At 54.8% G+C, this 24,972-nt stretch overlaps 1 protein-coding gene across 27 annotated transcripts in view; it reads left to right on the top strand.

Moving 5' to 3' along the window:
* The window catches only part of GRAMD4 (GRAM domain containing 4), a 153,063-nt gene that overhangs the window by 3,999 nt on the left and 124,092 nt on the right, over positions 1-24,972 (top strand). For 8 of the 27 annotated variants that reach the window (XM_077949313.1, XM_077949298.1, XM_077949291.1 and 5 more), the window contains exon 1: positions 17,940-18,100. The exons of 14 other annotated variants lie outside the window; for them this stretch is intronic. In XM_077949313.1, coding sequence (XP_077805439.1) covers positions 18,063-18,100 — 38 coding nt within the window. In that variant the 5' untranslated portion in view covers positions 17,940-18,062. Of the gene's footprint in view, positions 1-7,799; positions 7,942-17,939; positions 18,101-21,260; positions 21,455-24,972 lie in introns of those variants that run through there. 5 more of the 27 variants (XM_077949316.1, XM_077949312.1, XM_077949317.1 and 2 more) reach the window with 4 other exon arrangements.

The following is a 24,972-nucleotide window of genomic DNA, read 5'->3' as shown; positions in this document are numbered from 1 at the left end:
GCTCCTGCCTAGTGGCCACAGTGGGGGTATTTACAGAACTCCTGTTGGTGTGGGCGTGTGCTGGCTGGGAGGGAAGACGCCAGGGGCTGGCTGGGTGGCATGGTCACCCCCTGCCTGAGTTCCGGCCTCCTTCCCTGCAAGGCGGCCCAAGAGGCTGCTGCCTGGCCTCTTTAGGGGAAAGGAGACCATCTCTGCAGGAAGCCCGGGGCAGCAGAGACAGTGTTGGGGTATGTGGCAGAGCATCCCTGCTCTGACAGAATTTGGCAGTGAATTGAGGGAGAGAAGCTGTGGCCGGGCTTAGTGAGTAACAGGCGGAAGGCAGAGGTGCTCGCTGGGAAGCAGCGTCTCTTGCCTGGCTTGGAGATGGTCGTCTGCTGGTCGCCTCCGAGGCCAAGTGGACCACTCACAGTGCTTTCGAAGGCCTCTGGTTTGGGCATCCCGCAGGCTGGCTTGGGGTCTCTTTGGCACCATGGTGGGTTTAGAAACCTTTTCTTTGGCTTTTGGTGGCACAGCAATGGTCTGAAAATACTGCTTGTAAAGAAGTAAAAGTTCAAGTCCTCCACCGTCAGGTGTGGCTGGGGGGTCTAGGAGGAGGCCTGGATCTCCCAAGGGGACAGTTATGTGAACAGAGTGTCACAGGCCTAACCCAGCCCAGCGGGTGGGGCCCAGGCCAGCCTGTCACCTGCTTGGAGCCCTTGGCTGCTGGGGAAATGTAATAGTTTAACTTGAGAACTTAAAGGCAGGTCACTCAGACTCTCTTAGAGACGGAGATGGCGCAAGAGAATATGGGTTTTGCCGGGCGCAGTGGCTCCCACCTGTAATCCCAGCACTTTGGGAGGCTGAGGCGGGCGGATCACCTGAGGTTGGGAATTCGAGACCAGCCTGACCAACATGGAGAAGCTCCTGTGTTTACTAAAAATACAAAAAATTAGCCACGTCTGTCATCCCAGCTACTCTGGAGGCTGAGGCAGGAGAATTGCTTGAACCTGGGAGGCGGAGGTTGTGGTGAGCCGAGATCTCTCCATTGCAGTCCAGCCTGGGCAACAAGAGCGAAACTACGTCTCAAAAAAAAAAAAAAAAAAAAAGAAAAAGGAAAAAAAGAGAAAAGAAAACGCGTGTTTCCCTAATTGGAGAAAACCCTGTTGTTTTGCGTTTGGTGTCTCGGCATGTGGCAGAGGCCTGGGCGGACACTTTGGGCTGGTAATTCGCCGCTAATGACAGTCCCGTCTGCAGGGCTACTGTTCCGATTGTTTGGCGTTTGAGTTATAACCTAGGGTTGTGATTATGTTTAAACCCTGTGATTCAAGTCCCCTGTGGTTACACAGGAAAGGCAGGGAGTACCGGTCTATCAAAAACATTGGTAATAGTAATAGAAATCACTCATTCTGCACAGCAGGCCTGCGCTGAGTGTTTTACGCAAATCGTCTCAACAAAGCCCTCAGAGCATACAACTTCACCCCATTTTACAGATGAGGAAACTGAGGCACAGGGAGGCAGTGCAGCTTGCCTGAGTCCCCAGTTTGTTCCTGAGCAGAGCTGGGATTTGCTCTGAAGGCTATGCTCATAAACATTGCAGCCTTTCTGCCTTCCGAATAATCTTCTTCTAAGAGGGATTTTGTGAGAGAAGTATCAGCAATAAACTTAAAGTCGTGATGAGACTTTTCTCTTTGCTGTCAAACATGCAGTAAATAGCAACATGTGGATAGCATGTCCTGCTCGGGGCCAGACAGCCCTCTAAGCGTGATACACGATTTATTTTCATAACAGCTGGCAGTAGGTGCTCTTGTTAGCTGCATTTCACACAGGAGGAAGCCCTGGCACAGAACCGTTCAGCAGCTTGCCCAGGGCCACAGGTTGCTGTGTGGTGGAGGTGGGTTTGGACCGATGGGCGGTGCTTTTAACCCAAGCCCCATATGCGAAGGGATTGGGTGGAGAGCATGCTTGATCTTGCTGCTGTGTGTTCTTGGGCAAGACACCTAACCTCTCTGGGCCTCGGTTTGGTCACTTGTAAATGAGGGCCTTGGCCTAGGGTATAGAAGCCAGAGCTTGAGAGCTGGCTCTGGCCTGAGGTGGCTGTGTCTGCACCACCTCCCACAGGGAGGCCCAGGTGGGTGGAGAGACCTGGCTGCCACTTCCCTAGAGGAAGCAGGTCTGCTGAGGAGCAGTCTGGGGCCTTGGCTGGGACTGGGTGGGGCCTTGGCTGGGGCTGGGTGGGGCTGGGTGGGGAGGCCATGGGTGGTCGAGCAGCGAGGGCTTCTGGGATGCACTTGGCAGTGGCCGAGGCAGTGCCCTCTGTGAAGTGAGGTCCGAGGAGGCAGAGCGTGGGGGTGCTGGGCAACTGTGAAGCTCTGTGCTGGGTGAATTGTTACTTGTCCCTGGGGAACAGGAGGGACAAGAGACTGCTCGGGAACCCGTGCTACCAAACTCCCGAGAAGCTGTAGTGGGAGAAGCTGAATGCTGGGCAGCGAGCAGTTAGGAGGGTCCAGGAAATGACTCAGCCTCTCTTGGTCGGTTCCCCTGCGGGCCATTCCTGGGACCTCTCTGCTCCACGTCCCCTCGCCAGGGAGGCCTCCTGTGAATGCCCCAGCCATGCCTCTGCTGTCACCGCTCTCCTCTTCTGGAGGTTCTGGTTTGTCTACTGTTTACCATGCTTCCCTTCTAGAAGGTGGGCTCCTGAAGTTAGGGGTCTCTGCTCATGTCCAGTGACCTGGAGTGGCGCTTCATGGTGCCTGATATCCTGGGACCCTGGCTTGGGGCTGAGCTGGGCTGTGGAATGAGGTAGGGCCAGGGGCCAGGCTGGGAGTGAAGTTGTTTGTTCCCCACTCTTGGTGTTGACCTTGGCCACCTGGCTGAGGTGTGTTTGTCAGCATCTTTATTGAGGTGTAATTCACACACCATACAACACACTCATTTATTTATTTATTTATTTTTTAAATTTTTTATTTTATTTTATTTTTTTTTGAGACGGAGTCTTGCTGTGTCTCCCAGGCTGGAGTGCAGTGGCGTGATCTCGGCTCACTGCAAGCTCCGCCTCCCGGGTTCACGCCATTCTCCCGCCTCAGCCTCCCAAGTAGCTGAGACTACAGGCGCCCGCCACCACGCCCGGCTAGTTTTTTGTATTTTTAGTAGAGACGGGGTTTCACCATGTTAGCCAGGATAGTCTCGATCTCCTGACCTCGTGATCCACCCGCCTCGGCCTCCCAAAGTGCTGGGATTACAGGCTTGAGCCACCGCGCCCGGCCCACACTCATTTAAAGTGCACAGTTCACGGACTTTTAGTACATTCACCAAGTTATGCAACCATCACCACAGTTGAAACCCAAACAGGAACCTGGGCCTTCTAGATACTTTAGGCACTCCCTGGACCCTTCCTCCCCGCCCCTGGCCACCACCTTTCCCTCTCTCTCTCTCTGTCTCTCTCTCTCTCTCTCTCTCTCTCCTGTTTTTTTTGAGATGGAGTTTCGCTCTTGTTGCCCAGGCTGGAGTGCAATGGCACGATGTCAGCACTGCAACCTCTGCCTCCCAGGTTCAAGTGATTCTCCTGCCTCAGCCTCCTGAGTAGCTGGGATTACAGGCGTGCACCACCACACCTGGCTAATTTTGTATTTTTTAGTAGAGACGGGGTTTCACCATGTTGGTCAGGCTGATCTCGAATTCACGATCTCAGGTGATCCACCCGCCTCGGCCTCCCAAAGTGCTGGGATTATAGGTGTGAGTCACCATGCACCCAGCCAACTCTATTTTTTAAAAACTGTTTTAGATTTATAGAAAAATTGCAGAGATAATCCAGAGTTTCCAAATTATCCCTACCAACCATTGCAGTTTGTTGGGTGATTAGCATCTCACATTAGTGTGATAGGTTTGTAACAATCCAGGGACTGATACTGATACATTATCATTAGCCAAAGTACATAGTTTGTTCAGATACATTAGCTTTTACCTAATGTCCTTTTTCTGTTCCAAGACTGCATCTCGGGTCCCAGATGACATCTAGCTGTCGTGTCTCTGTAAGCTCCTCTTTGCCGTGACGGCTTCTCAGAGTTTTCTTAGTTTTGATAACTCTGACAGTCTTAAGAAATAGTAGGTATGTTGTGGGATCTCCATCCATTGGAATTTGTCTGTTTGGACAAGTGGAATTCCTCTGTTGGAATTTGGATGCGTTTCTCGTGGTGAGACCGGGGCGCCGGCTTAGCGGGAGGAAGACCGCAGAGGCACGGTACCCTCTTACCGAATCACGCCAGGCGCACACCGTCGATGTGGCCCGCGGCTGCTGGTGCTGGCTTGGCCACCCGGCTGAGGTGTGTTTCTCAGGCATCTTCATAGCAGTTCTTGGGTTTCCTTCCTCCAGTACTGTTGCCTGTGGGAGGAGGTCACTACAGCCAGCCAAACTTAAGGGCTGAGGAGTCACGCCCGCCTCCTTGAGGGCGGAGTGACTTCGTCACTGATGTGGCCGTCTTCTGCAGGGGGGTCTGTCTCTTCTCCTCATTTATCAGTTTATGCAGCTGTTTACTTATCCGTGTGGGTTCGTGGATACTCATTTAATCCGCTGGGTCTCTGCGAAATGCCGTTATTTTGTTTGCTCACTTGTTCCAGTGCTGGCTGTCGGGCCCCCTGGACGTACCCCTTCATGGTGGGTGGTGTGAGTCCTTCCTCATTTCTGGCCCTACGAGATGCTCCAGGCTCAGCTTGTCCATTCCCTGCCCAGGCTTAGAGTCAGCCCCTTCTCCAGGGAGCCCGGGTTTCCTTTTGTTGGAGGGTGGAATCGGAAACCAAGATCCAGGTAGCAGGTGCGCTTGTCGGTACTGCGGTGTCATTGCTTCTAGGCCCTCTCAGCTGACAGCAAGGAAAAGCACGCGTGAGCTGACGCACGGGTATGTACATGTCTCTGCCTGTGTCCGTGTGTAGCCTCCTGTACCTGTATCGAGTGAAGCGTGCGTTTGTGCTGCTGATGAACTCTGATCCGATTCCTACGTGGATCTTTCTCGTCTTCTTTCTTGCTGATCAATTCGTGTCTATTCAAGCAGCAGGAAGCCAGACTCCCACCACTTGCCACCCATCTACTTTATCCCGGTGTGTCTGCATAGTGGGACTGGAGTCATTAGTGGGACCCCTCGGGAAACAGTTCCCGATCCCTTGGCTGTCGCAGCATGGCTGGCTGGCTGGGGCTGGGGAGGGGCCGCCGCCTTCCCAGCGTGGTTCCATGACTTAGAGGGAAGAGGGGAGGGAGGCTGCAGAAGAACCAGGGACTTCCCTGCTGTGCTTAGTCAGCCTGGCCCCGCAGGGACAGGCACTGGCTTGGCATTGCTTTGAGACGTGAAAGTGGGACTGATTTAGAATGCATCCTGGAGTCTGGCCTCCTCGGGCAAGGAGGAGAAAGGCTGCCGGCGGGACGCTTTAGAGCTCAGACAAATCTCCGACTCCATCCTGGCCAGGTCTGTCCCCTCTCCGCCCCTGAACTTGCCACCCTGGCAGGGGACGGCCTTTGAAAAGATCTACAGAGCCGCATCTGCTGGCCTTTCTGTTAAGCGTCTTTCATGCAGGACTGCGTCAGTCTCTTGCAGAAGTTTTGGGAAGACAGAGAATCAGGCAGTCACTCCCCGTCTGCTGGTTTGTCGGTGGTGTTTTCCAGGCAGCATTTTTGGGATCTGAGTGGAGCATTTTTTTTTTTTTTTTTTGGGGATGGAGTTTCGCTCTTGTTGCCCAGGCTGGAGTGCAATGGTGCGATCGCGGCTTATTGCAACCTCCACCTGCCAGGTTCAAGTGATTCTCCTGCCTCAGCCTCCCAAGTAGCTGGGATTATAGGCACGCACCACAATGCCCAGGTAATTTTGTATTTTTAGTAGAGATGGGGTTTCTCCATGTTGGTCAGGCTGGTCTCAAACTCCCGACCTCAGGTGATCCACCTGCCTCGGCCTCCCACAGTGCTGGGATTACAGGCATGAGCCACTGCGCCCAGCTGCCTGTCTTGTTTTCTTAATGTTGGGTTAACTGCGGCCCTAGATCTAGGAAGCCTCCAGTCACAGCACCCCAAGGCCCTTGCCTGGAATACACGACTTTTACTCTTGTGTTCGTGGTCCCACGAGGAGTTCTGGCTTCTTATCACCTGTCCTGGGCACCTGAGTGATGCTTCCACCTTCAGGGCACACATGGTGGGAGGGAGCTTCTGCGAGGTGGAAAGGTAAAGAGAGTCTGTGCTGGGGAGGGAGCGACAAGGAGGGCTCCCTGGAGCCATGAGGGAGGGGCACAGGAGTTTGAGGACGTAGGAGTGGGGACGGCTTGGGACCCGCCTCTCAGGTCAGCTTGTTAAAGGCCAGCCTCTGTGCAGGGCTCCCGGAGACCCAACCAGCATGTCCCTGCAGCTCCTTTGGGGCCAGGACTGGGGTTCCAGCCATGTGTTGGGTGCAGTGGGATACCTGGCTCCTCTGTCCGCCCCCTGAAGGCCCTCATCTCTGTGCTATGGGGCTAGGCCCTCCCATGACCCCCACATTTCCCTAACCCCATGGAGTGTGTCTAAGGAAGCAGGTGGAATTGGCCTGGCTCCCCGAGTCTGGGGCCTAGAGCAGAGCCCGAGGAGCCAGGGCTGCCCTGGGCGGGGGATGCTGGCATTCCTGGGAATGCAGCTTAGGGGGTGGTCCCGTCGCCTGCCTATGCCCCTACCTGGGGCCAGCCTCCTGCCTTCCCGCTGACCTTGTCTCCCTGCTCGCCCTGGCTCCTCCCCACCGCCCTGCGTGCCCCACCCCTGTACTCGCTGGGCCCCATTGGTTCTTCCCTGCTTTCCAGGTTGAGATTTGTGGGCTGGCTCAGTCTGGTGCAATGGTCAGAGGCATTTGCTGGGTGACGCTGGCCCGGTGGAGCTCTGTCCCCTCCTCTATTTCCCCTCCGCTCCCCAGCCCAGGGCAGCCCTGGTTCCCCAGGCTCTGCTCTAGGCCCCAGACTGAGGGAGCCAGGCCAATTCTACCTGCTTCCTTAGACACATTCCATAGGGTTGGGGAAACGTGGGGGTCACGGGCAGGCCTAGCCCTATAGCACAGAGACGAGGGCCTTCAGGGGTCAGACAAAGGAGCCAGGTATCCCACTGCACCCAGAGCTCTGGCGTGGCTGAATTGCTGGTGGAGTCTCAGCTGCCCAGGGCAACTGGCTGCTGCCCCTGCTGGGACATGAGCTGGGGGGAACCCCTACCTGTCTGCTGGGGAAAGTGGCCCTGGGGTGAGCCTGGCCTGAGCAGTGACGGCCTATAGGGTCCTCTGTCTTCCTGCCCTGCAGCTGATGAAGAGGGAGCTGAGGCCCTGCAGCTCCGGGGGCACTTGGACCTAGATGGGCAGAGGTAGGAAGGTGTGTGTAGACCTTGGCCCCTGGGTGGGGAGTTTGGCGTTTAAAAGTCTGAAGCAACACCCACACTGTGTCAGTGTCCCAGAACCCAGCCTCTCACCCGGGAAGAACGGGACCGTAACTAGCCCCTGGTGCTGGACAAAGCCCGTGCTGATGATCGCGTACTTCTTCGCATGCTTTCTCAGCCCACTCTGTGCCTAGTGGCTCTTGTTTGCCACGGAACCCTGACAAAGTGGATTATGCCCTGCCCTGAGAGAACGCACAACTGACAGCAGGAGTGGACCCCGCAAGAGTGGAGGCCCCTGTGGTCTGTGGACCATGTGTGCCCACGAGGCTGTGATGAGCCAGTGATCTGGGGCCCCAGAGTAGAAGGTGACGTTGTGTCCCCAACCACTGCTGGACCGCAGCAAGGTGTGTGAGTCATTTCACAAGTTCTCCACCCAAGAAGTGAAACTGTCAGGTTTAAGTGTGTGGGGATAGGAAGGGGAAGACTGTTCCAAAAGCCCAGCCGTCCGGAGTGACACCGGGCCATCAGCTCTGGGAGGCGGACACCGGGCCATCAGCTCTGGGAGGTGGAGACCTTTGGGGTCCCATTCCGGCTTCAGTGCCCAGGTTCGTGTCCACTGCTTGGTTTCTGTAGCCCTTCTCTTCCAACTAGGGGGATAGTCAGGGTCTGATAAAGGCTTGAGGGGGAGGGCCTCTCCCAGCAGCATGCCTGGCAGGCGGCCCAGGCCAGGGCAGAGGGCCAGTGGGCTGGATGGGGTCAGTGGGCGAGGCTCCGTCCTGTCCTGTCCTGTGGGAGGAGCCTAGGCAGGCACACTCAGCCAACCCCAGCTCAGGAGGGAGGGACCCAGAGGTATGGGCCTGAGGTAGGGTTGAAACAGGTGGAATTGACTGGTGGTCGTTGCTGGCTCCTGGAGCCTGACCTGCCCAGCAGTGGAGGTGGCAGATGTTTAGTGGAGAGGAAGTGAAACAGGTGTGTGCGCCAGAAGCCTGGGCGTCGGGTCGGGGCCGCGGGAAGATGGTACAGGGCTCCTGATTCTCCCTGTCTGGGCAGATGCACTCACATCACAGGATGGCAAAAGGCCTGAGGGTTCAGGGGGCCAGGGCCTGGTCAGGAGGAGCACAGGCGGGGCGGGAGTGGGTGGTATCTACTTGGCTCTAGATGTCAGGATTAGAGAGAGACTCTGGGACAGCCCCAGCCCTGATGGAGCCCTATGGAGCTGCCTTCAGGGGCTCTGTCCCAGAGTCTCTCTCTAAACCTGACATCTAGAGCTGTGACTCAGGGTGGGAGGGCCCTGGGGGCTCACCCCCAGCCACCCCGTCTGCTGTCAGACCCTAGGAGCATGGGAGAAGCCAAGTAACCCCGGTGACTGCCCAGTGTCCCCCACAACCCGATGGGTGAGGAGCCGGTGGGGCAGCAGGGGCAGAGCTGAGGTCAGCACAACTCCGTCCCTGTCTGCCTGTCCCTCTTACGTCCCTCCAGGCAGCACCATGCAAGGGCAGGGAGGTGGCAGGCCTGCTGAGCTCTGCGGATGCGGGGCAGACCCGGCTGGCTTGTTGGAGCACCCGCCCTGGGTGAGTGCCGTTCATATTGGGATCTGCGAAGTGGGTCAAACCACTCTAGAGGGCAAAAGGGGAGCTGTGGCCTCTGGCCAGCCACCTTCTAAGCTTTTAAAAGGCCCCACCCCAGTCCCTCACAGTCTTAGCCATCAGCTGCCTTTGGAGAATGAGCGATCTGAAGATGTTCCTGGTTGGGGGGCAGGGGTGACCAGTGTTCCTGGAGCTGAGGGGTGCCCACCCTTTCGTCCATCCTCCTTCCCTGGCCTGATCCAGGAGCCCCAGCCTCGCCTTTCCATCCCCGGGGTCCTCAGGCTCTCCTGACGCAGGTCTCGGGAGGGCCTGTGACACTGGCATCAGTCCGGGCTGGGCAGAGCCTGGATGTGGCCCAGGCTGGGCTGGAGCCGAAGCCTTTCTTCCCAGGTCCTGTCATAGCTGTGGGGCCTGGGGCTGGTGACCCGGCCTCTGCCAGCATCCCCCCACCCCCTCCCACGGTAAGGTTGGTGACAGCAAAGTTCTTGTAAACATTTGAGATGTCCTGTGTAAAGTGCTGGCCCCTGGCAGTGCAACCACAGCTCGTCACTGTGGCGCTGGGCAGAGGGCTGGGTACGCAGCAGGTTCTCCATCAGTACCGATGGGAGAAGCAGGGGCGGCGGGGGGACCTGGATGGGTGACACTCCCTGGCCTGCTGGTGCTCCAGGGAGGACCTTTTCAGAGTTGGGAGACCCTGGCCCAGTGTCCTTGTCCCTCCAGTTGGCTGCTGCCTTCCCAAAAGCCCTGGAGCCTTGTTAAAGGGGGCAGCTCTGGATCTTGGGGGGAGTCCTGGGTGTGGGGGCAGCTCTGATATGTGGGGGGGCCCTGGGTGTGAGGGCAGCTCTGATATGGGGGAGTCCTGGGTATGAGGGCTGTGCCTCACGTGGCCTGAGGGCAGATGGCCCAGTGTGGGGCCAGGCTGTCTGTGGGGATGGGGAGGGCTGCCCAGGGAGAAGGTGAGTGGGTGACCCTATTATCTGAAGACCTGCTGGGGCCAGGGGATGTGGGGGGTGGCTGCCACCCCTGCAATGACCCTGGAAGGACCGGTGCTGCCCCTGCTCTGCAGATGAGTAAGCGGGTGTCTGCGAGTTCCCAGTTCTGCCTGCAGGGCCCATGCCCTGTGGCTACCCCCCAGTCTCACTCTGTTTGCTTCATTTAAGTATTTTAGAAGATCACTCATCTGCCTCATGGGGTGGATCCTTAACTCTTCCGGCCCAGCCCACTCCTGAGGTTTCTAAGTGACCCACCTGCTTTGTGTGCATCTGCTTTTAGGCCTGCTGTGCTGCCTGGACCTTGGGCCCCGGCCCCCACCCTGCTCTGCAGCAGCCTGCCTGCCTCCCCTCCCTCAGCCCCTCAGAGAGGCCTCCTGTCAACACCCTTTCTGCAGCTTTCTCCCTACCCCTTCAGCCAGCTCCCCGCCTGGCCCTCCTTGCTGCCTAGTCTCTGCGGCGTGTATTGGTGGGGAGGCCATGTCGTCTCCTGTAACTCCTACAACAGCCTTACAGGATGGGTCCTGGCCTGGTCGGGAGCCCTGAGTCTGGATGATTTATGCCCACTGTTGGCCTGGGTGGGCAGAGCCCTGACAGTCGGGAGAGCCTTGGCCTGGGGCGGCCAGAGCCCTGCCCCCACATCTACACCAGCTGCTGGGCTGCCTGGAGAGCCCTGTGCGCCGCATGCCTCCTGCATCCAGAGGGGCTGAGCTGGGAGTCTGGCCGTGATAGCTCTGGGGCCACATGGATGGCCCTTGGCCTGACTCCTCTTGGTGGGAGGCTTTGATTGGGAAGCTGGGGGAAGATGGCTGGTGGGTGGGGTTCAGGAGTGCTGGGTACCTCTCCCACTGCCCTTCCTCCAGCCGATCCTTGGTAGAGAGCGGAGAAGGTGCCAGGGATGGGTGAGCATTCCACTAACCCCGAGGGCTGGGGTTGGCCAGGAGCTCTGTCCCAGGGAGGAGGTGACCTGGGGCGCTGTGTGTGTGACCAGGCCTGCGCTGCTGCTGTGGACGCTCAGTCAGCTAGTGTCTGCCGGTTGCTCGTGACTGGCCTGGTGGAGGGGAATGGGAGGGGAGAAACCCGGGCTGGGCCCAGGTGAGTGTCAACAGGGGAGGGAGAGAGCAACAGAGGTCCCACCAGGGCGTGATGGGTGAGAGGAGGAGGAGCTCAGAGAGACTGGGGGAGAGTCCACAGTGTTGTCTGAGGACAGCTAAGGATGATGGACATTACTAGTTTTTAAAAACAGCCAGAGGCCGGGCATGCTGGCTCATACCTGTAATCCCAACACTTTGGGAGGCCGAGGCAGGTGGATTGTCTGCGGTCAGGAGTTCGAGAGCAGCGTGGCCAACATGGTGAGACCCTGTTTCTACTAAAAATACAAAAATTAGCCAGCATGGTGGTGGCAGCTGTCATCCCAGCTACTCAGGAGGCTGTGGGCCAAGAATCACACGAACCTGGGAGGTGGAGATTGCAGTAAGCCAAGATGGCGCCACCCAACTCCAGCCTGGGTGATAGAGTGAGACTCTGTCTCAAAAGAAAAAAAAGAAAGAAAAAAAAAACACACCCCCAAAAACAGCCAGAGAAGGCAAGAGCCCTGGAATGGCCTAAAGTGGGAAACTGCTCCCCTCTCAGCCACGGGGTCCAGTGTGTGATAGTGAAATCTCTCTTTATCTTAAATTCTCTCATCAGGGACTTAAACAGAAATTAACAGGGCTAGGTGTCATGCCTGTAATCCCAGCACTTTGGGAGGCTGAGTGGGGGAGGACTGCGTGAGCTCAGGAGTTTGAGAACAGCCTGGGCAACATAGTGAGACTCCATCTCTACTAAAAATAAAAAACATTAGCTGGGTGTGGTGGTGCATGTCGTAGTCCCAGCTCCTTAGGAGGCTGAGGTGGGAGGATCGCTTGAGCCTGGGAGATTGAGGCCACAGTGAGCTGTGATAACCCCTGCACTCCAGCCTGGGCGACAGAGTAAGACCTTGTCTCAAAAAAGTTATATTATGGCTGCATCAGAAAATTGGGGTTTGTTGGTTTGGACAGATTTACCGAATTCATTTGGACGAATTTACTGAAGCTCCATGAGGCAGAGGCCAGCGGACATTGCTGAAGTCCTAGGTTGCACCCCTCAGAAAGGCCACCCCTGGGCTGGGCGCAGTGGCTCACGCCTGGAATCCCAGCACTTTGGGAGGCCGAGGCAGGTGGATCACCTGAGGTCAGGAGTTCAAGACCAGCCTGGCCAACATGGCAAAACCCCATCTCTACTGAAAATAAAAATTAGCCAGGCATGGTGGCGGGCGCCTGTAATCCCAGCTACTCCGGAGGTTGAGGCATGAGAATCGCTTGAACTCAGGGGGCGGAGGTTGCAGTGAGCTGAGATTAAGCCACTGCACTCCAGCCTGGGTGATAGAGCAAGACTCTGTCTCAAAAAAAAAAAAACCCCAGAAAGGTCACCCCCCGCACCCCTCAGTTAGCCGTGCCCAGGGACAGTCAGAAAGCGTCCATGGCATCAATGGGACATTAGGGCCTAGCCCAGGACTGGTGTGTCCCCTCCTGTGCCTGCAAGCTGCACGAAGCAAGGCCGTCCCTCTCACCCCCAGGTCCCCACACCTGTCAAGGGCATCACGGCACGTTCCAGGAGAGTTGGTTGATGTCACTGGAGTCGAGACCCCATCCTGAGGCCCAGCTCAGCAGGGCCACTGGGGCTCGGGTTAGGTGGTGCCACAGATGGGGCACAGTCCCCATAGGGTTACACCCCCAGAGTGCCCCAGGGAATGAGGCCCACTGCCACTGCCACCAGCCCAGCTGACTTAATTGACAAATAAGTGTGGTTCTTTTAAGTTGCGCAAGTGTGTATTTTTAAATAATTACTGCTTAATTGTATGATTAAAAACAGCGGAGCTGGGTGCAGTGGCGTGTGCCTGTGGTCCCACCTCTTTGCGAGGCTAAGGAGGAAGGATCCATGGAGCCCAGGCGTTTGGAGCCAGCCTGGGAAAACAGAGGGAGGAGACCCTGTTTCAAAAAAAAAAAAAAAAAAGAATGAAGTGAGTTGTTTGCACTGAGTCATGGTGAGGAAGGTGAGGAAGCCCCACTGTGGCTGTGTGGTGAACTCAGTTATTCACAGCTGGGAGGGGCTTGATTCCGTTTCTCTCCTGAATGTTTTCACTGTTCCGACTGCATCAGGGAGGAACCACATCCTCTGTGCCTGCAGAAGCAGGACTTCTCTCCCGAGAGTCTCGGAATTCTGTGGCCCACCTGTATGGTGATCAGCTCCGCGAGGGGCTTTAAAAACCCCGGCGTTGGCTGATTTGTGGCCGGCATCGTGGAGGGGATGCTGGCTGCCTGCCTTGCTTTCAGTTCCACATGGAGACAGTGACTCTGCTGCACTGAGTTTCAAGAATTTTGGCAATAAAAAGAGCCTATATGACCTATTTATAAAGTATTCCAGAATCACTTACATGAATATTTTGTCCTAAATTCTGTATAATTAGAAGAGACAAACCCCACATTGTGATTATTTTTGTTCACCAACATAACCTAAATTAGAACTCTGCATGCGGGCTTTCAAAAAAGAAAGCATTTGAACAAAAACATAAAAGGAATTGGTTTTATCCACACCGTTCTCGAATACTTGAGAATAACGTGTTTGCTTAAGTAACATCGAATCCTTGTTTACTGTTATTTGATTTGCAGACCTTTCCCCTTTACCAGTAGCAGAAAGGTAAGTCGTACTGAAACGTTTAAAAGGTCGTAAGTTCTGACTTTGAGGCCTGATGAACCATCACGGGATTCTCCCTTGCCTGGTTCCTTCTCCCCAGAACCTCATGTTAAGCAGAAGATTCCTTGCGGGTGGCCCTTGTCGCAGGCGGGGCGTTTCTGAGAGACATCCCAGTTTCTGCATCTGGACATGGAAAGGGACGTTGTTCTTGAGCATTTGGCAGGTGGTCTCTGAGTGCCTCTTCTCCACTGGGCCTGCCGCACAGGGAGGGCAGGTGGGACACCCCCCCCAACTCCTGCCGCAGGGCCTACCAAGAGTCCCCTGGCGGGCAGGCAGGGGTGGGCCAGCGTTGCGTTAAGTGTCTTTCCCATAGCCGACGTTCAGTGTGGGGGCAGCCTTCTAAGGGAGGAGCCTTGTGGGCCGAGTCTTCTTCCCCTTTTCATCATTTGGGCTTCCGGGGCATAGAATGGGATGCGTCCTTGGCCTGGGGTCTGTGCTGCTACTGGGGGTCTGTGCATCGTCCTCTTTTGTCTATTTTCATTATTTTTATTTATTATTTTGAGATGGAGTCTCGCTCAGTCACCCAGGCTGGAGTGCAGTGGTGGGATCTCAGCTTACTGCAGCCTCTGCCTCCTGGGTTCAAGTGATTCTCCTGCTTCAGCCTCCTGAGTAGCTAGGATTACAGGTGTGCACCTCCACGCTGGGCTAATTTTTGTTTTTTTTTTTAGTAGAGACGGGGTTTCACCATGTTGGCCAGACTGGTCTTGAACTCCTGACCTCAGGTGATCCGCCCGCCTTGGCCTTCCAAAGTGCTGGGATTATAGGCGTGAGCCACCGCACCCGGCCATATTTTCATTATTTTTAGTAATGTAATGGGACCCTCTGGGCTAACCATCAAGCAGAAGCCAGCCTTGATACCCAGCATCCCACCAGCCCCTCCCCAGCTGCCCCAGGCCCGGCTCCTGCCCCAGCTCTGTGTGTCCTGTGCTCTCCCTTCCCTGCCTGAGTCCACACTGTCCCCTGCTGTAGCTCTGCCCACAGGCCATACCTGCCTGGCGGGCCCCTCCTCCCTGCCCCTGTTTTTGTGGAAGGACAGGTGGAAGTGGGCGGGTGGGGTGGGTGGGGTGGGTGATGATAAAGAGCATTCTAGGCCAGGGCAGGAATGCAAGTACATGGGTGTGAGGTGCCAGGTGTGTTCAGGGATCCTTGGCATTTGTGGGGTGGTGGGGACAGCGGCCAGAGGAGGGCTGGGGTAGGGGGAGGCTCCTGGCCTTCTGTGGGGCCCTTGGTAGAGGAAGGGGCATTGCCTGTGTGGGTGGTGAGGGACCTCTGGTTGGAGGGGCAGGTGTTTCAGGAGGCTTCGGGTACAGAGATGTCCGGGGTAAAGCGGAGCTTGGTTTCGGGACAGTTGGCCCTGGCATCTGTCCTGCCCTGGGGCGCTAGGGGGGCCGGACTGGAGATAGAGGCTGGGGCTGTCCTGGTCCCGGGCGAGTTGGCATCTCCTAGGAGGGAGGGGAGGGTTGCTGCCCTGCAAGCCCAGTGGGGAGGGGGCAGCACGGGGAGCTGGGGCCGGCGGTCGGGAAGGGCGCCCCACATGTTCTGAAGCGGTTTGGAGTGGCTCCGGCCCAGCCAGCACTCTTGTTGTCTGTGGTTTGCCACGCCTGTGTCCGCTGCTGGTAACCAGTGCATCGGGACCTGGGCCTTCTGAATGCACCCAGGTTTGTTTCTGCTGCTCTGAGTGCAGTGCTCCGAAACCAAGGTAGCTGCCATGCCCAACTCCTGTGGACTGTGTGGTCTGGTCTTGAGGCAAAGCAGTAGGGAAGTTCGGTCCACACCCCAGCCCCACATGTGGCCCGGGGGAGAGTGTGCCCTTCCCCTGGAGACGCAGGGTGGGGAAGTGAAGTCAGTGGCAGGTGCCCAAGAGGGGCATGTTTTCTTTCTTTTTTTTTTTTTTTGAGACGGAGTCTCGCTCTGTCACCCAGGCTGGAGTGCAGTGGTGCCATCTCGGTTCACTGCAAGCTCCGCCTCACGGGTTCATGCCATTCTCCTGCCTCAGCCTCCTGAGTAGCTGGGACTACAGGCTCCCGCCACCATGCCCAGCTAATTTTTTGTATTTTTAGTAGAGATGGAGTTTCACTGTGTTAGCCGGGATGGTCTCGATCTCCTGACCTCGTGATCTGCCCGCCTTGGCCTCCCAGAGTTCTGGGATTACAGGCGTGAGCCACCATGCCCCGCCAGGGGCACGTTTTCAATCCCAGGGCGGGTGTGGGAACTAACTACAGATAGAGACCATGCGACACAGCAGGTCTCCACGCCTCAGGGTTCTGAAACAATCCAGGTGGGGACGTGGGGGAGATTCGCCACCGGGACTGTTGTTTAACTTGGCTGCCCCTGGACATAGTGCCTCTTTTGACTTTATTTTCCTGGGTTGTGAATCTCCCTGTAATGCCACAAAGGTCCCCCACCCAAAGGACTCTCATCCTGCAGCCCATGGGCCTGGCCCTGTGTCTGGATAGGGGAGGTGGTGCCCTGATGTTCTGGGCCTGGTGGTCAGTAGAGACACAGGGGTACAGAGGTGAGAGGATTCCACATTTTGAGAGAAAAACAGGCTCCCCTCAAGGCAGCTCAGCCCTAGGTGAGGTTGGCTTTGGGCACACCCATGGGAGTCCCCTCTTCCTGCCCTGAACCCTCTGAGCGCCTGACCCCGCCCCCCACAGCCACCAGAACAGCCCTTTCCAGTTGCCCCTCCAAATCATCGCAGGGACCCCTGCAGCCAGGCGGGGACCAAGATTCAAACACCCGGAGAACCACAAGCCCAGGCCACACAGGCAGGTGACTGCATGGGCAGGTGAGCACCCCGTCTGACAGGTACCAGGGTGATACGTGACTTGTCCAGGTCTCAGAGCCAGCCACTAAGCGAGGTCCTCCAGGTCCCTGGCCTTAACACCCAATGCTGTTTCTGTACCCTGGCTACCTTCCCAGCTCACCCAGGGAGGCTGAGGAGTGGGTGCTGGCCAAGGGGCTCGCAGAGGGTCAGAAAGAATCTGCTATCCTGGTGGGACGGGCAGCCAGACCCTGGACGCACTCTGTGTTGGAAGTGTTGCTTCAGTGTATTAGGATGGGTTCACTTTCTCATAATTCACTCTGTGGACACATTGTTGGAATCATCGTGCATTGTTCTGGATCAGCACCGTGACGGGAGGTCAGAGGGCTGCCTGGCGCAGTTTCTCTGCTGCCTGGATTGACCATGAGGACAAGGACTAGCTGGGCCCAGCCCCCTGCTTCCCGTGGATAGGGACTCTGGCTGCTGGCTTGTGCCATCCAGGGCTGGAGTCTTACCTTGTGAAATCACATTTATGAGGCTGATAGCCATCAGTTTCCACAGACGTAAGTGTGGCCAGGATGACAGATGTCACTGGCGGCCCTTTCTGCAGGGTCCTGCAGGGACTCCAGGGCCATCTGGCCACAGGCCCAAAGTCTTTGTCACCAACCCTCTGTGGGTGGGTGCCCGTGCCCCCTGGGTTGTTGAGTGCTTGGCAGGGGGCTTGAATGGTCTTTCTCTTCTCAGTTGAACCAGTTGATAGAATCATGTTTCCTTTTGGAATTTAGAGATTAGCCTTTTTTTTCTTTTTTTTCTTTTTTCTTTTTTTTTTTTTTTTGAGACGAAGTCTCATGTGTTCTGTTGCCCAGGCTGGAGTGCAGTGGCACGATCTCACAATCTCAGTTCACTGCAATCTCCACCCCCCCGAGTTCAAATGATTCTCCTGCCTCAGCCTCCTGAGTAGGTGGGACTACAGGTGCATGCCACCACACCCAGTTAATTTTTGTATTTTTAGTAGAGGTGGGATTTCACCATGTTGGCCAGGCTGGTCTTGAATTCCTGACCTCAGGTAATCCACTGGCCTCAGTTTCCCAAAGTGCTGGGATTACAGGTGTGAGCCACCATGCCCCGCCGAGATTAGGCTTTAAAAGCAGCATTCTTTTGTCCTCTTGGGGCCTTTTTTCCACCTGTCACTGAGACCTCCACTCCTTTGCGGAGCTTGGATGGCTGCAGGGCTGGCTCAACTGCTGCCTCCAGGTGGAATCCGGAGCCACCCTTCTCAGCGTTCATCCGTCCGTCAACCTGCTCGACTGGTTAAGCCAGTCTCCACGCCTGCTTTCAATAAGTCCTGCCCTCCCCTGGGAATATGCAGCCAGACCTTTGGGTCCCTTGACGTGGAGGGCTGTAAAGTGGCTCAGCAGGAGTGAGAAGTTTCCTTGGCTGCTGGAGCCTTGCAGGTGCCAAGTGTGGGCTCTGGAGGTGGCATACAGACCAGCTCCTGCTCAGTGCCCTGTGTCCCTCCTGGCAGGAGGCATGCTGCTGAGCAAGGCTATTTTAAAGGGGGTTTGTTTGAGTTTGACATTTAGGAGGTAAGGTTTCCCCAAGGAGAAAATGCTATGAAGCCCCCAAAGGCGTATGGGGACAAGATGATGTGGTGAGTTGGAATCTTCTTTAGATCCAGAGAAACTTCATTGGGTGGTAGTTCCCTCTCCTGTCTCTCTTGCTCAAGTTTCAGGGCATTTTCTGGCATGGTTTTATTTATATTTTATTTTATTTTATTTTATTTATTTTTTTGAGATGGAGTCTCGCTCTGTCGCCCAGGTTGGAGTGCAGTGGTGCCATCTTGGCTCACTGCAAGCTCCGCCTCCCAGGTTCACGCCATTCTCCTGCCTCAGCCTCCCGAGTAGGTGGGATCACAGGCGCCCGCCACCACGCGCGGCTAATTTTTTGTATTTTTAGTAGAGACGAGGTTCCACCATGTTAGCCGGGATAGTCTTGATCTCCTGGCCTCGTGATCCGCCCGTCTCAGCCTCCCAAAGTGCTGGGATTACAGGCGTGAGCCACTGTGCCTGGCCTTGGGTATGGTTTTAATTAGGACAAAAACAGGTACAGTTTGATTTGCAAGTTGCCTTCTCGGGGCAAGTTTAGGTGACATGTAGGTTTTGTTTTGTTTTTACCATTATCTGCTGGTAGAACTTGCCTTTAGAACACTGTACAAGGTAGCATGTTCTGGTTAGTTGCATTTTTTTAGTCCATTAGGTTTTGGCATTGGTGGCCTTTTGTTTTGTTTTGTTTTTGAGATAGTCTTGCTCTGTCACCCAATCTGGAGTGCAGTCGCACAATCCCAGCTCACTGCAACCTCCACCTCCTGGGTTCAAGTGATTTCTGTGCCTCAGCCTCCTGAGTAGCTGGGATTACAAGTGCATGCCACCACGCCCGGCTAATTCTTTCTATTTTTAGTAGAGATGGGGTTTCTCCATGTTGGCCAGGCTGGTCTCAAACTCGTGGCCTCAAGTGATCTGCCCACCTCAGCCTCCCAAAGGGATGGAATTACAGGTATGAGCCACTGCACCTGGCTGGGTGGCGTTGTTTTGGTGAAAATTTAATGAGAATTCGAGCGAGATGTTTGGGTGTCTTTTGCTGCTCTGATAAGTGGAGGGGAGGGAGTGCCTGTGAAATGGAGAGCAAGAGGGAAGGGTGGATGGACTTGTCATTTGCACCTCGGTGTTTGTTGCCAGAGGATTCTAATTGTGCAAGCCGTAAGACCTTGTCCGGGATGAGTCCTGGCCTGGAGGCCCCTAAGTTGCTTTCTCTCCCACTTTGTAGAAAAGCAGTGCTGGTTGGTTAGTGGCTTGATTTGCTGTGATTTGCTGACTGCCGGCTCCTAGCTCACCCGTGGGTCTAGGTGGTAGCTTCCGGTTAGTTGAGGTATGTGGGGGTCTGCTTGGAGGAAGGAGCTTGTTGAGAAGGTGGGGAGACCCTGAGGTCAGACAAGGCCTGTGGTACAGCTCCAGGCTCCTCGAGGGGCAAACATATCTGAAATCAGAACTAGGAGCTGACGCTGCGAGTCAAGTCCTCAAACCCGTGCGGGCCAGCGGGGAAGGGCGGAGCTGGCCTTGTCTGGAGAGCACCCTTAGCAGCTGCGTGGTGGGTTTCAGGCTGGGGCTGAAAGAAGGGGAACCAGGAGGGGAGATGCATGGGAAAAGGGTAACGCGAGAGACAGGAGCCGCCCCACACCCAGAGGGCCAGGGTGGGGGTGGCAGGGCTGTGAGCTCTTCTGGTGGCCTCTGGTGCCCACCAGCTCAGTGCCGTGCAGCACCCCCAGAGGAGGATGTGGGTCCCAGGGAACTGTCTGTCACAGAGGCAGTGACAGAGATGGAGGGTCGGATCAGGACATCCTAGACAGAATCAAGACCTTGACAGAATCCCTGGCACACAAGAAGTAGATTTTTGGAACCTTTGTCAACAGATGGGACCAATGGGGGGCCCAGATATTTCTGCTGTTGGGCTGTCCTGGGCACGGGCAGGGCCTGTGTGTGAGATTGCTTGCGTTGTCAGTTTCGCAATTTGCAGATGGCTTGTGGCTTTTCAGAGCTTGAGCTGGTCGTTTCATAGTTGTGCTTTTAGATACTTTTTTTTTTTTTTTTTTTTTTTTTTAGACAGAGGCTTACTCTTGTCCCCCAGGCTGGAGTGCAGTGTCATGATCTTGGCTCACTGCAACCTCTGCCTCCCGGGTTCAAGTGATTCTCCTGCCTCAGCCTCCTGAGTAGCTGGGATTACAGGCTCCTGCCACCACGCCGGGCTAGTTTTTGTATTGTTGTATTTCTGGTAGAGATGGGGTTTCACCCTGTTGGCCAGGCTGATCTCGAACTCCTGACCTCAGGTGACCCACCCGCCTCAGCCTCCCAAAGTGCTGGGATTACAGGCGTGAGCCACCATGCCTGGCTGACGCTGACTTTTTTGAGAATTAAAATTACCTAGTGAAAAATTACCTAGCAACCTGCATTTAACGTATTAGCTCCATCCTCTGAAATGAGCATCTTGGTTCTGTCTGGAAGATGGAGATTGAAGTCAGCACCATGGAGCATCATGGCCCTACGTGCCCACGAGTTCCATGTTTGCTGTTGCTGGAGCAAAGGCGTGTTGTGAGGTGTGACTGCTTTTGCAGAAAAGTGACCGTCGGAAGGCTTTCCCCGCGTGGGGACTCCTTAGTCATGAGTCAGTGAGAATCCCATGTGTGTCTCGCCACCAGCGGCACTTTCTCCCCGTAGGATTGTCTGCAGAGTGGATGACTGCGAATCTGACCTTACCTGAAAGCCACCAGGAAGCTTGCTGGTTATTTGTCAAAGGGTCCTGTGGAGAGTGGAAGAGTCTTTTCGTCATAAAAGTATTCTTCCCGAGGTGTCTGTCTTGGGAATCGACTGTTTTATGCCTTGATTTCTAAAGGCCGGTGACACCTGTGCCCTCCTGTGAGAGAATCACCTGCCTGTGACCAGTGCCTGCAGCTGTCACCTGGAGCTGTCACCCTGTTCCAGTGGTGGGACGTGGGCCACTGCTGAGGGTCTCCCAAAGCCCCAGCAGAGACAGCATGCAAAATAGAAAGGGGCCCCCACAGATTCGCTTAAGCGGAGGGGAGCTTTGCCAGCTTGGGGCCAGGGGCCCGCGATGTGGAGCTGCCTGGGGTGCTCTGGCTGGGTCGCTGGTCTCCCCCTCCTTTGACGTGGTGCTTTTTCACCCTCCATGCCTCCTCCTACTTCCCTTGTGGCTTCATTCCCGTGATGAGACAGAGCATGTGACTGGCAGCCCCTCACCACGGGATGGGTCATTTCCGGTGGAGAGCAGGGTCCTTACCAAAAGAGGGACGGGAATGCTGAGTGGGGGAAGCATAGACAGTGCACAGGCAGGCATGGAGGAGACAGCGGAGCAAGGCGGCAGGTGCATCCTGTACACTCAGGTGCTAAGCCCAGGTCGCAGAGCCCCTTACAGCCTCAAGTGATGGAGGACACTGGTGAGTCTTTGTGCCTGTGGGGTGTATTCATTGCTACTCGCTATTAGAAGTCAAAACTGGCCGGGCGCGGTGGCTCAAACCTGTAATCCCAGCACTTTGGCAGGCCGAGACGGGTGGATCACGAGGTCAGGAGATCGAGACCATCCTGGCTAACACGGTAAAACCCCGTCTCTACTAAAAAATAAAAAAAAAAGAAACTAGTGCCGGGCGCGGTGGCTCAAGCCTGTAATCCCAGCACTTTGGGAGGCCGAGTCGGGCGGATCACAAGGTCAGGAGATCGAGACCACAGTGAAACCCCGTCTCTACTAAAAATACAAAAAATTAGCCGGGCGCGGTGGCGGGCGCCTGTAGTCCTAGCTACTCAGGAGGCTGAGGCAGGAGAATGGCGTGAACCCAGGAGGCGGAGCTTGCAGTGAGCCGAGATCGCGCCACTGCACTCCAGCCTGGGCAACAGCGTGAGACTCCGTCTCAAAAAAAAAAAAAAAAAAAGCAACTAGCCGGGCAAGGTGGCGGGCGCCTGTAGTCCCAGCTACTCGGGAGGCTGAGGCAGGAGAATGGCGAGAACCCGGGAGGCGGACCTTGCAGTGAGCTGAGATCCGGCCACTGCACTCCAGCCCGGGCGACAGAGCGAGACTCCATCTCAAAAAAAAAAAAAAAAAAAAAAAAAAAAAAAAAGTCAAAACTAAGAAATTTAAAAAGATTTATTAATTTACTGAAATATGCAAGTATAAATCGATTACATGTTAACATAAATAGCATGTCTTTCTTTTTAAAAAAATCACTACTCGGGGCCAGGTGCAGTGGCTCACACCTGTAATCCCAGCACTTTGGGAGGCCGAGGCGGGCGGATCACAAGGTCAGGAGTTCAAGACCAGCTTGGCCAATATGGTGAAACCCTGTCTCTACTAAAAATACAAAAATTAGCCAGACATGGTGGCAGGTGCCTATAGTCCCAGCTACTCGGGAGTCTGAGGCAAGAGAATCACTTGAATCTGGGAGGTGGAGGTTGCAGTGAGCCGAGATTGTACCACTGCACTCCAGCTTGGCTTACAGAGCAAGACTCTGTCTCAAAAAAAAAAAAAAAAAAAAAAAAAAAATCACTGCTAAAAAAAGAATTAGTGGTGAAGAGAGGTGCCAACATTTTGCTGCTCTCCTCGGGGTCTCATTAGTCAGGAGACAGCTGGCTCACCTTGTCTTCTGTGACCCGTTGGCCGCCGCATCACACCATGCAGCTGCCAGGGGGCAAGTGTGGGAAAGACGAGCAGCATTTTCGGGTTATCACTGGAATAGTTTTGATCTTGTGAGTCCCCCGAAAGGAATCCCTAGGGTTCCTGGGCTACACTTTCAGAACCTCTGGTTTAGGTCTTAGGCAAGATTCTCTGCCATGTGAACTAGGGTGTTTCGGTTTTTTTGTTTTTATTTTAATTTTTCTTATTAAAATTTTTAATTTAATTAAAAAATTAGACCAGGTGTGGTGGTTCACGCCTGTAATCCCAGCACTTTGGGAGGGAGGCCAAGGCAGGGGGATCACCTGAGGTCAGGAGTTCAAGACCAGCCTGGCCAACACTGTGAAACCCCATCTCTACTAAAAATACAAAAATTAGCCAGGCGTGGTGGCACGTGCCTGTGATCTCAGCCACTCGGGAGGCTGAGGCAGGAGAATCACTTGAACCTGAGAGGCGGAGGTTACAGTGAGGTGAGATCGCACCACTGCACTCCAGCCTGGGCAATAAGAGCGAGACTCTGTCTCAGAAAAAAAAAAAAAAAAATTAGCCTGGCGTGGTGGCTCACACCTGTAGCCCTGGCTACTTGGGTGACTGAAGTGGGAGGATTCCTGAAGCCCAGGAGTTCAAGGTTGCAGTGAGCTGTGCTTATGCCACTGCACTCCAGCCTGGGTGACAGAGCAAGACCTTGTCTCTAAAAAAACTTTTTTTTTAAGTTAAAAAATTTAGTTTACTATAGAATAGTTGATGCTTTCAGGATTCCGAACTCACCATGGATCAAGGCTCCTGATGGCTTCAGCCCCCAGTTCCTATCTTCAGAGGCCTCCGTCGGTCGGTCCTGCTTCCACGCCAGCCTTTCCTGGGCAGCTCCTGGGCACTCTTCTATCTTTGTCTTTTTTCTCCTCTCCTCCTCCTCGTTTCCATAGACACATGGCCAGGCACATGCTGGCGAGGGGCTGCGTCGGCGGTGTGCTCTCCGTGGTGGCGCACCGGGGTCCTCGCTCCTTGCGAGGCTGTGGGGCTGCGCCGTGGACTGTCCCCACGTGGGTGGGTCCAGCCATTTTGCTGTCATGAAAATGATGCTGCTGGGAGATGGCCTTGCCCTGCCGCCATCGTGTGTGTGAGAGACTCAGAGAGCTTTCCGGAAGTTAAAGCGCCGTTTTGTTGGATATTGCAGAATTGCCCTCCATGCCACTCTCCACGTAGGACAGAGCCTGTGTCCCCAGACCCCACACCCACATGCTGTGCCTCTTTGCCAGTCTTTTGAGGAAGTGGTTTCTCAAGGCAGTTTAGTTTGTATTATCAGCTGAACACGGTGACTGATACCTGTAACCCCAACACTTTGGGAGATCCTGTTGTCCAGGAGTTTGGGACCAGCCTGGGTAACATGGCAAAACCCTGTCTTTACAAAAAGTACAAAAAGTAGCCGGGCATGGTGGCGTGCACCTGTAGTCTCAGCAACTCGGGAGGCTGAGGCAGGAGGATCACTGAGCCTGGGAGGTCGAGATTGCGATCAGCTGTGATTGTACCACTGCACTCCAGCCTGGGCGACAGAGCGAGACTTTGTCTCAAAAAAAAAAATTGTGTTTCTCTCATAAGTGAAGGTTAATCATCTTTTCATATGTTTAAGAGCTGTTTGTTTTTACTTCATCTTTTGTCCATTTTTCTCTTTTTTTTTTCTTTTTTTTTGAGACAGAGTCTCTGTCTCCCAGGCTGGAGTGCAGTGGCGCAATCTCGACTCATTGCAACCTCCGCCTCTTGGGTTCAAGCAATTCTTCTGCCTCAGCCTCCTGAATAGCTGGGCCTACAGGCGCGGATCGCCACACCTGGCTACTTTTTGTATTTTTAGTAGAGATGGAGTTTCACCATGTTGGCCAGACTGGTCTCGAACTCCTGACCTCGCTATCTGCCTGCCTTGGCCTACCGAAGTGCTGGGATTACAGACGTGATCCACCACACCTGGCCTCTTGTCCATTTTTCTATTGGAATGTTTATCCATGGCAAGCAAATGAATCCTTCGTGATGTGTGTTGAAATGTTTTTTTCCCCACATTATCATTTATGTCTGACTGCTTATGGAGGTTTTTGCCTTGCAAACATTTGTTTTTAACATAATGTATCTTCTCTTTTATTGTGTTCCGTGTCTCGCTGGGACAGACCTTATTCAGTCCCAAGGTTATGAGTGCCCCTCCAGGCCCACCTTTGCTACATTCGTGCTTTCCCTGTTCTGCATTCAAATCTTTGGTCTAATTTGAATTTATTTTGGGAAGGTGTGAGGTATGGAGCCAGCCTTATC

The sequence above is a fragment of the Macaca mulatta genome, chromosome 10 (genome assembly GCF_049350105.2).
Source record: "Macaca mulatta isolate MMU2019108-1 chromosome 10, T2T-MMU8v2.0, whole genome shotgun sequence".
NCBI lineage: Eukaryota > Metazoa > Chordata > Mammalia > Primates > Cercopithecidae > Macaca > Macaca mulatta.
This window is presented reverse-complemented; position numbering and strand designations above follow the sequence as displayed.